The sequence below is a fragment of the Podarcis tiliguerta genome, assembly GCF_965153285.1.
Source record: "Podarcis tiliguerta genome assembly, chromosome: 7".
NCBI classification, from domain to species: Eukaryota; Metazoa; Chordata; class Lepidosauria; order Squamata; family Lacertidae; genus Podarcis; species Podarcis tiliguerta.
In genome coordinates, this window is record NC_139540.1 from 81,537,464 (window position 1) to 81,549,722 (window position 12,259).

The following is a 12,259-nucleotide window of genomic DNA, read 5'->3' on the forward strand; positions in this document are numbered from 1 at the left end:
TACCCAGGAAATGGAGTTCAATTCAAGGACAAATTGTACTGACAAACAGCACACAGAAGGCTGAGCTGCTCAATATCTCCTTTGCTCGCTTCTTTACAAAGAAGGAAAGCTGGGATGAGACATTAACTGCAACAATATTGACAGAAGGAAGAGGGGAGAAGGGGACTCTGGCCAGGCTAACAAAGGGGCATGTCAGAGGAGACTCAGGCAAACAAAGACCGTTCAAGTCACAGAATGGTTCGCCAGGCTTCAAGCCTTTGAGAGACCTTCTAAGAAAAAATAATAATATGACAGGAATATTGACGCACCTAGGGGGAAAGAGTGTGTATGTCTAATTCATGGAAGCTCCCTACATATCAATTTATTTGGGGCATTTATCTAGTCATCCCATAAACAAGAGTTCTCTGTAAAACAAACACCACTGGATTAACACATTTTTAAAAATGAAACGCGGGTGGTGCTGTGGGTAAAAGCCTCAGCGCCTAGGACTTGCCGATCGAAAGGTCGGCAGTTTGAATCCCTGCGGCGGGGTGCGCTCCCGTTGCTCGGTCCCAGCGCCTCCCAACCTAGCAGTTCGAAAGCACCCCCGGGGGCAAGTAGATAAATAGAGACCGCTTACTAGCGGGAAGGTAAACGGCGTTCCGTGTGCGGCTCTGGCTCGCCAGAGCAGCAATGTCACGCTGGCCACGTGACCCGGAAGTGTCTCCGGACAGCGCTGGCCCCCGGCCTCTTGAGTGAGATGGGCGCACAACCCTAGAGTCTGTCAAGACTGGCCCGTACGGGCAGGGGTACCTTTACCTTTAAAAATGAAAAGTTAAAACACAGTTTAAAACTGAGAGGCCTGAGCTGTGAAAAGTGAGGAGTTGTTGCTGTTGTTGATTTAAGGGGGAGAAACTGGTTGAATGAACAGGTCTCTTCAGCCAGTGCTGAAGAGACCTAAAAAATTGTGTCAGGAAATCTTCTTTGCTCCTCTGCACCCCAGAGGTTCACTAGCCCTCGTGTGGATTTCAATAACCTCTTGCAGCGGTTGTTAATGAGGGTGTATTTTTCCCCTTCAAATTAAAATATTACATTAACATAGCATAACACACTTTGAATATAACTTCCTTTCTGCATTTGTCAGAGATAAATCTTTTATGGGAGTCAAGCACTGCCGTTGCTCTCTTCTATGGAAAGCAGGCATCATATTAGACATCACATCTCAGGAAACGTAACATGGCAGCTGCCCATCAAATAAGGGAACCAAGTCAGTGCTCACTGGCTCCCATAATAAGCACCACTGCCAATAAGCACATCTGTGAAGAAGGGGGTTGTGTGAATTGAGGCGGCAGTAGCAGTGCCCTGGATGGGGGCTCTGATGGGCATTAGTACCAGGCAGGGGCCAATCATGGCAACATGCCAAGCTCTGCCACTCCCAAGCTGGCACTAGTCCTGAACACACTGACAATTACAGTGATTATTAAAATTGCTGATGTTAACTTGTTCAGGAAAAATGGCACTCTGCTGTTTCACAACAAGCTGATCCCCACATTTTAACACACAGTTTGGGTAGGGCAGGGGGCAGGGAAAAGAGATAAGAGATCTACAATTTCTGGTGAAGGTAGGGTGAGAAGGGAGAAAATGGAAGAGGAACAGCATAGAAATTACTAAGAATTGTATCAGGGTGTGGGAGGAAAGACTAGAATCTATATGGGATGGAAGTAATGGGGAGCTGTGTGGGGTCTGCCCCACATAATACAGGACATGGGTACAAATGCAGATAATTTGAACAGCCCCAGAACTATTTTCACAGAGCAGTATGACAAACAGCAAGTCAATACTTTGCTTCAGACTCTCTATTATAACTGATTAATCATATAGATGAAGAGCTTATTTCCACTATTTAAGAGTGCTTGCCTGGTTACCAACATTGTGTGAGGATTGCCTATAGGCAATCAGGCAGTGAAGCTCCACCTTTCTCTCTGAGGCCTTGAACAACTGGACAAAGGAACTAGTAAAAAATGGTTTGTATGAATGGTATTAACCACCTCCACCAAAACCAGGCACTTTATCCAATGCATAGATTGTCAAGCATCTATCCCTCCCCCACCTTCATTAGAAAAGGGATTAGACCTTTTCATATACAGTACATTTGATAGCTATGCAAATCAGCACTGACTGCTACAGTTGCAGAGTAATGAAGATACAAGGATGAGCTAGTTTATAGCTGCCATGTCTTAGCAAGGGTGTATCCCTCCACCACCCCCACAAACTACCTCCTCCATTACACTGACTGATGCCTTCCAGCAGCAGATGGATATGAATTAGATGCCGCCCACAAGGTATAGCATGTAAATACCTTTGATGATTAAAATGTAGATTGACATTTCTCATCTACCGTGCAAAAAGCCCAAGAGACCGTATGGAAGTTTGGAGGCGGGGGGAAATAAACAACTTTACTATACAAATTTAATCCAGCAAGGCTACAACCTAATTCAATATCAGAAGCTTGGTTTTTGCATTAACCATACAAAACCGAGCAGGTTATAAAGAATATATCAACTGCACATGCACAACATTGCAAATGTTCTTGTTTATTCTTTCATATAGCATCATAGAATCATTCTACTCTTCCTGCAGACCAAGGTATAATGAAAAAGTATGGACAAACCTATTAATTACCCAGGAAGAGAGATTACAGTGACTATTCTGCTTCTCCACTTGGTAGGTGGCAGAGATTCAACAGCAGACATCTAGCTGCCTGACCCCACTTTATATAAGAAAGATATATGCTAAGTAATTCAAAATGGGATCTTACAAAAAGCAATGTTGATAGGCTTGAGTTCACATATGAGCCGGAAGTCCCCTTAAAGACTGTTTCACAGTTGTTGGCTTCTTACTGAAGTCCTTAGAAACCTGAATGACTTCAGATGTTGTACTGGAGAATCAGCTTGCATCTTTTCCAAGAAACAAAACATTTAATCAATGCTTCTGTGGATACAGCACTTTCAGTCCTCTGGTTATGTCAAATATTGCCACAATAACCTATCAGCGGTGTCTGGAGAAGAACACAGTACAATACAGAATGTAATTAAGGAGATGAATCTTCACCCCGAATAGCTTTGTACTTGGCCATGTCCTCTGGGAAGACTTTAGTCAGCTCTTGAATCAATAGGCTTTTGAATTTCTAAGAAGAAAAAGAAAAAGTGTCAAGCAGGGAAACTGGGCCTTTTATTAGCACTGAGGGTAGGAGGGAGATAGTAATAGCAGCAGTACCAACAACCAAGACCACCATGTGCTAGCAGTTTTATTTTACAGGAAGTAAGTAAAGACTTGATCAAGCTACTACTGACCTACTTTATAGTATCTCAGGCACAAATGCACTCTACACACCTGGTGAATGTACATGAAGACCCCACCCCACTCTGTAACCACACAGTGGTGCTTATAACGTCTTGTAAACAGAAGGTTTCAGCTTGCACCCAAGGAGGTTAACAAAGTCCTTTGAGAACTCCATTCAGTTTCCAAAGCAGTTTGCCACTGTAGCCCAGGGAGCGCCTTCTTGAAGGGAAATGTCAGAGATCCCTAAGGCAAATGGAAGGCTGGTGCCTACATTATATACACCCAGTGGCGTAGTGTGGGTTGTCAGCACCCGGGGCAAGGCAAGTAATTTGCGCCCCCCCCCCCGCTGCACTGTCCCTCCCCCAGATAGTCCCTCGCTCTCTCTCCGCACCGCACCGCACGCCTGGCACCCTCCCCTCCACAGTGGGCGGCGATCCGGCGGCTCGGATCGGATTCGCGCAGCCAGGACTGCAGTGAGAGAGAGTGAGTGAGCCAGGTAGGGGCAGAGAGCTGCGAGTGCGAGCGCCCCCCCCCCAGATGTTGCGCCCGGGCCCCCCTGCACCCCCCACGCTACGCCACTGTATACACCCCTAGGAGCCAGGTGAAATTGTTCCTCTTCAACAAGCCATTTGGCTGATTAACATCTGATACCCTTTTAAACTTGTTTTGGGAGGAGGTGGGGAGGGGGACTATCATTTTAGTTTTGTTCTTGTTTTTATTATGAATTTTGTGTTTTTATCTTGTATTTTTATGTTGTAAACTGCCCTGAGATATACAAATGTAGGGCACCATACAAATTTATGAAATAAATACAATAAAAACTAGTCACACGATTCATTTCATCTAGTGCCGAATTAATATTTTAACTTAGTCTTTGGAAAGCTTTTTCAGACTGATATACTACACTGCATTGTCACACACCCCACTTGAGTAGCTTATAAAATAAAAATCAAGTTAACAGCAAGATTAAAATAATGAACCAAAGATTAAAGACTTAGCATATTTTAAAAATTGCCTAGTAACGAAAAGACAATGTAGGCCCAAGGGAGCCTTCCTAGCGGCAGATAACTACACTTCATAAGCAATATGCCACACATCACATGCCTTCCTTCAGATGTCAGGGCTACCTCGGGGAGCACAAACTGCCCAACTGACTGGCCCCAGTTATTGGCTGGGAGCTATACTTTGAACTGCAGCTCTGAATCGTTTTCAAAAGGTAACCTTGCATCATATCAATTACTGTGTCCAGTTCTGGGTACCACAGTTCAAGAAGGACAATGAAAAACTGGAACGTGTCCAGAGGAGGGCAACCAAAATGGTCAAAGGCCTGGAAACGATGCCTTATGAGGAACGGCTAAGGGAGCTGGGCATGTTTAGCCTGGAGAAGAGGAGGTTAAGGGGGGATATGATAGCCATGTTCAAATATATAAAAGGATGTCACATAGAGGAGGGAGAAAGGTTGCTTTCTGCTGCTCCAGAGAAGCGGACACGGAGCAATGGATCCAAACTACAAGAAAGAAGATTCCACCTAAACATTAGGAAGAACTTCCTGACAGTAAGAGCTGTTTGACAGTGGAATTTGCTGCCAAGGAGTGTGGTGGAGTCTCCTTCTTTGGAGGTCTTTAAGCAGAGGCTTGACAACCATATGTCAGGAGTGCTCTGATGGTGTTTCCTGCTTGGCAGGGGGTTGGACTCGATGGACCTTGTGGTCTCTTCCAACTCTATGATTCCATGATTCAATGCAATCCAGGAAATTACCGGAGTATAGGTAGGAGTGGCAGAGAAGATCCCTGTCCAGCAAAGGTCACAGCTGCTGCAGTTACTTCAGATGGTCCAAGCCTGGACCAGTTAACCTCAAATGATAAAACTAGATCTAGAAACACTCTCAGATTGTGAAAACTCTAGGTACTATCAATCAGTTGCAATTTGCAGACCATTCTTCATTTCTAAATACACTTTGAATTCTTGTTACAGAATTTGATCCTTCAGATATAATCGGTGAAGACTGCCAATATACAGGCAAAGCCTATCAAGTCCAATAACTTTGCTATGTATTTTGTGTTTCATCTTAGTGAGACTATTTATCTATTAGTGAATACATGTTATTTGAGAAACACCTTTATCTTACCTTCATGGTGTCAATTTTGCCCTTCACCTGTTCATTTTTAGCAAGAGCCCTTTCCAAACACTCTTTAGTATAAAGTTGGGGATTACGGCCTTGATCTATATATCTGAGGAAATAAATAGTATGTGAGGTTTGATAGATGGGTTTCCATACAGTGTAAAACAGACATATAGATCATCTATTCACAACACTTTCTAAAACAAGACACACTAGATTATGTATTAGATATGCAACTAAGAACATGTTGCTAACATTTTTACATCAATACTGAACATACAGACTAATTTAAGAAGCACTACGACACCTAGCTCAGTTAGCATCAACATACAAGAACTGCCTTTTTAAACAGACGTTGAAAGCCAAACTATTCCCAGAAATATACCTGAGAGGAGAAAAACTGAGAAAAGGTGTGAAGTAATATTCTGCAAGATGCTTCTTAAAGACCAGAAGCGTTTAGTACCAGAAGAGAGTTTAGTACCACTCTTTAGTACTACTTCTATGCTCTATAGAGTACAGAAGTTTGTTTTCTAGCCCTGCTCATCAAAATCATTAAGATGAAAAAGACCGAGATGCTTTTCCCAAGGCTTTGGAGATAAGTATTGCCTGTAACCATGTGAAGTTAAACACTTACTCGAAGACTTCCAAAGGCACACTAATATCATGAAGCTGCTGCCGGCACTTGTCAACATCTTGCAAGCCTGTAACCATAAAATTCCTAGGAGAAGGAAACATAGGTTTATTCATTCCCAGAACTACTAAGACAATAGTCACAACAATAGTCACACTAGTCTGTATTCCTATAAGTAATTTTTAAAAGACACAAAAAGAGCATTCTCAAAAATAAAAAGAACAACCTGGAAAACCAAATACTGGCAGATCTCAATCCCTCCCTACTCTAAATCCATAGAGGAGGTGGCTTTTCAAAAGAATATGCATACAGACCTTTCATCTATTAGCAATGACCAGCAATGGACCTCCATGTTTATAGACTTCTGACTACCAGCTGTCTAATTAAAGACAATTTCAGGAGTAAGAATGCAAGAAGAGCCTGCAGAATCAGGCCAATAGCCCATGTAGTCCAGCATCCTTCTCTCATAATGGCCAACCAAGTACCTATTGGAAGCTGACAAAGCAGAATGTGTGTGTAATTTCACATTTGTAGCTTCCAAGAACTGGTATTCAGGGGCATGCAGTCTCCAACAGTGGAAACTGAACATTTCTTTCTCCTACATGATTCTGTCTAATCCTCTTTTGAAACCATGCCATCCACGATAGTGGCCATCGCTACTTCCTGTAGGAGCAAAATCCAGGAATACATACCCATGCATACGCTCTCCAAACCGATGTCAAAAAGATTATACACAAACGGAATGACGTTGCATTATCTTGCCCAAGGCCACCCAAAGTGACTTACAAACAAACAAACAAACCCCAATAGATACATTAAGACCAATGGAGTGGGGGAATACATTGAAAAACATTCCACCCACTTCTAAAAGGCCACAGTGGCTGCGTGATGTAGTCGTCTGAGTGCTAACTAGGACTCGGGAGACTAGGGTTCGAATTCCCACTTGGCCATGAAGCTTGTGGAGCCAGTCACAGTCTCTCAGCCTAGCCAACTTCACAGGGTTCTTGTGAGAATAAATGGGGAGGGACTGTGCAGGACACCCTGAGCTCCTTTACTGGGAGGAAAAGTGGGATATAAACGTAATAATAAAAAATACATAGATTAAGAAGCCAAAGGCTTGGGTTAAGAGGTAGGTTTTCACCTGGGACCTGAGGATACACAAAAATGGCGCATGGCAAGCCACCCGGGGGAAAGAGCATCCCACAAACAGAGAATCTTAACCAGATTACGTTTTCTATATGACCGCATGCAGGGCAAAGTGCAGAGGGGAAAAATATACAAGATCACACATCTTTTGGCAACCTGACACGAGTAAACCACAATCAATACATGAAAATGACTTGAAATCAACCAGTACGTTTCCAAGCACAATTCAAAGTGTTGGTGTTGACCTTTAAAGCCCTAAACGGCCTCGGCCCAGTAAACCTGAAGGAGCATCTCCACCCCCATCGTTCTGCCCGGACACTGAGGTCCAGCTCCGAGGGCCTTCTGGCGGTTCCCTCATTGCAAGAAACAAAGCCACAGGGAACCAGGCAGAGGGCCTTCTCGGTAGTGGCGCCCGCCCTGTGGAACGCCCTCCCATCAGATGTCAAAGAGATAAACAACTACCTGACATTTAGAAGACATCTGAAGGCAGCCCTGTTCAGGGAAGTTTTTAATGTGTGACATCTTAGTGTATTTTTGGTCTTTGTGGAAGCCGCCCAGATTGGCTGGGGAAACCCTGCCAGATGGGCGGGGTACAGATAAATTATTATTATTATTATTATTATTATTAATAAATTTTATTTATATCCCGCCCTCCCCAGCTGAAGCCAGGCTCAGGGCGGCTAACAACAATAAAACAGTACAAAAGTACAGCACAAACAACACTCTAAAATCATTCATTATGAAATTAAGTAATTATTATTATTATTATTATTATTAAAATCAACAACTTAATATCAAATAAAGCGACAGTCGATTAACCCACTAGGGTATCATGGCGCACAAGGAAACAGCCGCTCCCCACAATACTGCTCTCGCCACCCCCGAGCCTTCGGAGCAGGTAGCTCTGGGGGCGCAGAGAGAGGAGGGGGCTGAGAAGGGGGGGGCACTCACAGCTTCTGGTTGAGGCCCGCCTGGCTGCTGGGCTGGAAGTCGCTGACGATGATGCCCAGCTGCCGGATGTTCTCCACGAACTTCTCCAGGTGCTCCTCCAGGGAGTCGAACTTCTCCGCCATCCCTCCGGGCCTGGCCGAAGACCCTCCCTTCCTTCTCCTCCTCCTCAAAGCTCCCTCGCGGCGCCCGTTGCCAAGGGAGCCGCCATCGAGGCCACTTCCGCTTCCGGGTCGAGCCGCTCCCTCCTCCCAGCGAGAGGATTCAGCAGCCTCTCCGGCTTAGACTCCGCCCCCACGAGAAGAGAGCGCGAGAGAGCGCATGCGCAAGCCGCCGTTCTCAACCTGTGGCTCCCCAGACGTTGTTGGACTACAACTCCCATCATCCCTCAGCTCTGACCTTGCTAGCTAGGGGTGATGGGAGTTGTAGTTCAACAACGTCTGATGACCCCCCCCCCCGATTGAGAAAGGCTGCCAGGCTTTTCATAGTGAGGGGCGGGTTAATAGATTGCCCCGCCTCCTGCTGGACACCGCGGCCGCCGCCATTGGCCAGACGAGACGCTAATCTGATTTTTCCCCCCTTGTTGTGAGCCAGAGAAGCCATTTTTGTGTGCTCCTCGTGTTCTTATTCCCCCCTCCCCGCAGAAACACACGCTTCATTTTTTATATACCGCTTTGAGGTTGTTGTTTGCCCCCCCCCCCCCGCGGCAATCAAGCGATTTCTAAAAGTCATGAATAAAAATATATACGTCCATCATAAATTAAGCGTCGAATTGATTCTCGGGATTATGTATTTATAATTGATAAATATTACATGTATATATTTATTTATACTCTGCCTTGTTCCTTGAAAGGCACCCAAGGCGTTTTACAGATGAAAAATATTCTCAATAGGGCTGCACAATAGGGGTGGCTGGTCACACATTTTATAATAAAAGAAAGGGGTGATTTGATCCAGGGGAGTAGCTCTCCCCATTTTTCTCCCTCCACTTCAGCAAAGGATGACAAATGTTTCAATAGATCCACTTTAGTTTCAAGGTTACTAGGAATTATAACTCTGTGATGAGTAAGCTCCAGTCCCGGAGGTCTTTGAGGGAAATAATGGGTTTCAAATGTGCTAATAATAATAATAATAATAATAATAATATTTCAGTGGTACCTCGGGTTACATACACTTCAGGTTACAGACTCCGCTAACCCAGAAATAGTACCTCGGGTTAAGAACTTTGCTTCAGGATGAGAACAGAAATCATGTGGCAGCGGGAGGTCCCATTAGCTAAAGTGGTGCTTCAGGGTAAGAACAGTTTCAGGTTAAGAACAGACCTCCGGAACGAATTAAGTACTTAACCCGAGGTACCACTGTAATAATATCATCATCATCATCTGGCCTGGATAGCTCAGTTGGTTAGGGCATGGTGCTGAAATGCCAAGGTTGCAAATTCAATCCCCTTCCCAGGGCAGTTACATATTCTGGCATTGCAAGGGGTTGGACTAGATCAGGGGTTGTCAGCCTGGTCCAGGGGTCAGCAACCTTTTTCAGCCATGGGCTGGTCCACAGTCCCTCAGACCATGTGGTCTGGACTATATTTGGGGGGAGGCAAACGAACAAATTCCTATGCCCCACAAATAACCCAGAGAGGCATTTTAAATAAAAGGACACATTCTACTCATGCAAAAACACGCTGATTCCCGGACCGTCTGCGGGCCAGATTGAGAAGGCGATTGGGCCGCATCCAGTCCACAGGCCTTAGGTTGCCTACCCCTGGCCAGGTCCCTACAGCCCACAATTGGACGTTTCAGGATTCTAGGTGGGCGGTAGGGGGTTCTACGGCACAAGCTGAATCCTCCTTCCATCGAGCACTGGTGGGCGGTAAGGAAATTTTACCATCAAGAAAGATGCATTTGTGGGCGGTAGGTATAAAAAGGTTGACTACCCCTGGACTAGATGATCCACAGGATTCCTTCCAACTCTACAATTCTTTGATTCTGTGAATGGGTTGTCCCAGCCAATCTGGGCAGCTTTCAGCAAAATATGAAAACACAATAAAATCTCAAACATTTGCTGTGGACTAGTGAACCACAATACATTAAAAACCTCCCTGCTCACAGCTCTCTGACCCTACAATGCATGCATTTACAACCACCTCTTTGACACATTTGCACTTTATATTTTTTTAGGGCTACGCTTTAAAATATTAGGTGTACATCTAGAATGCATAATGCATGAAAACGACCTCAGTTGTTCAGTAAAGCTGCAACTTCTCAGCTGCCCAGAGTTGTTTTAATCATGATGATCTAACGGCAACATAATTCTTCTTTCTTTTTTTATGGCAGCAGGCGCAGCGCTTAGTCTTGTTTTTCTTATACAATGTAAAAGAACAAACCAGCGTTTGTGATTAATTATCAGCCCTGTACCTTCTGAAACCTAAGAAGCGCTGAGCTTGCAATAACCAATGCTAAAGCAGCTCTGGACAATGGCACAAGATATAAATCTTACATTTTACCAATGCAGAGTCTCTGGGCCTGCCATATCTATCAAACAAATAACATCAATATTCAGAAGTACTTTATTTTCCTGAAGGTAAATCAATATTTTATAATAATTGGCGTCGTTTACAAATGCCAGGTGCTTACTGTTTTACAATACTTCCTGGGGTACCCCCCCCCCTTTTGCTATGAAAAACTCGGGAGTTATTTCTGTTATCTTTGCTTGCCTTTGTTCCTTTGTTACTTCATATATAAATATATATGGGAGAGAGGGAGAATGTCTCTATTTCTGCCACCTTGGTCAATAACTAGCAACCTATGTGTGCTCAGATTTCTTTGCAATAAAGCTTTGCCAGTAACTCCTCTGAAATTATCAGATCTGCAAATGTTTTCGTATTGTTGCAAGTCCAATTTACCCCGCTCCGAAACTTTCCTATTATATCAGGGAGAGTGATATTTTCCCAAGATGTGACCTGCACAGTTCCCCGCCCCCAGGTTCGTGTGAATTTGGGGCTTTCTCCAACAATCTGCTGGGACAGGTTCAAGGCTCTTGCGTTGTTATACAAAGGCCTGAACAACATGGGTCCAGGGCACTTTAAGGACCACCTGAGCCCTTGCATTCCAGCCTGAGATCACCGAGACAACGCTGTTAGTTGTCCCTCATATTGTGACCTCATCTATTTAGTGTTGGGCATTTAGTGATGCTGATCCCATATTGTGGAACACTCTTCTAGCAGACATCCTCACTTCTGATTTTCATGCATCTCTTGAAGACATTTTCATGCTGACAGGCCTAGGCAGTTGTGTAAAACTTTCTTGGTTTGCTAGTCATTTTAATGATGGTTTTGTCCTGCTTTTAATGGGTTCTTCATGGTTTTTATGTTACAGTACAGCATCAGGATATTTCATGAGAGGTGTAGTATAGAAGTACTAAATAAAACAATGCTTCCAGATCTCTGCATGTATGCTTAGTTGTATGACAAAGCACACCATGTGCAAGCAAGTGCCGGACATGTGGCTTATGTCCTCAATCCAGCAGTTGGGCTGTGTGCGAAGACTCCTGTTTAAAGACCAGTAACACTTGGGAAGGGAAGAAGAGGTGCTGTTTAGTTCTCCTTGCTCCTTCATGAACAGCTGATCAGCACTATTACTGTGTTTTGGAGAAGGCATGCATGCGGTTGGGTCAGAGCCATAATATTTTGCCCTCACGGCAACTTTTTATTTGTTTTCAGGTGATCATGTAAATTAAGCCTACGCAGGTTATGACCCACTGGGTGAAAAGCAGCACACTAGCTATGCATGGCAACTGAGGTTAACAGGGTTTTGATAAGCCTTCTGGTTTTCCTTCCTGAAAAAACAAGACCTGGCGCACCACAAGGCATAGCTGGTGCTGGATTGTGTTTGGTCCAGTGGGCCACATCATTTAGAGCCTGAAAGTCTAATAGAGACCATTGCTTTTGGCTGACAGGGATTTTAAATAAGTACCCATATCAACATGGGAGTGTGAAAGTACAGTGGTGCCTCGCAAGACGAAATTAATCCGTTCCGCGAGTCTCTTTGTCTTGCGGTTTTTTCGTCTTAGCGTCTTAGCGGCTATTAACGGCT

The 12,259-nt window shown here is 44.4% G+C and overlaps 1 protein-coding gene across 1 annotated transcript; it reads right to left on the reverse strand.

Moving 5' to 3' along the window:
• Window positions 1–2,556: 2,556 nt before the first annotated feature.
• Window positions 2,557–8,445, reverse strand: MED10 (mediator complex subunit 10). The gene is made up of 4 exons (XM_083448863.1): window positions 8,172–8,445; window positions 6,078–6,161; window positions 5,450–5,552; window positions 2,557–3,166 (listed from the first exon to the last, which is right to left on the reverse strand). The coding sequence occupies exons 1-4, from the start codon at window positions 8,291–8,293 to the stop codon at window positions 3,071–3,073; spliced, it is 405 nt and encodes a 134-aa protein (XP_083304989.1). The 5' UTR covers window positions 8,294–8,445; the 3' UTR covers window positions 2,557–3,070.
• Window positions 8,446–12,259: the final 3,814 nt, after the last annotated feature.

Excerpts from the sequence above, each read along its gene's own strand:
- MED10 (XM_083448863.1), bottom strand. The coding sequence starts at position 8,293 with ATGGCGGAGAAGTTCGACTCCCTGGAGGAGCACCTGGAGAAGTTCGTG. Across the intron at positions 6,162-8,171 it reads GCGGGCCTCAACCAGAAGCT|GAATTTTATGGTTACAGGCT; the intron begins GTGAGTGCCCCC and ends TCCTTCTCCTAG. Across the intron at positions 3,167-5,449 it reads GCAAAATTGACACCATGAAG|AAATTCAAAAGCCTATTGAT; the intron begins GTAAGATAAAGG and ends TTTTCTTCTTAG.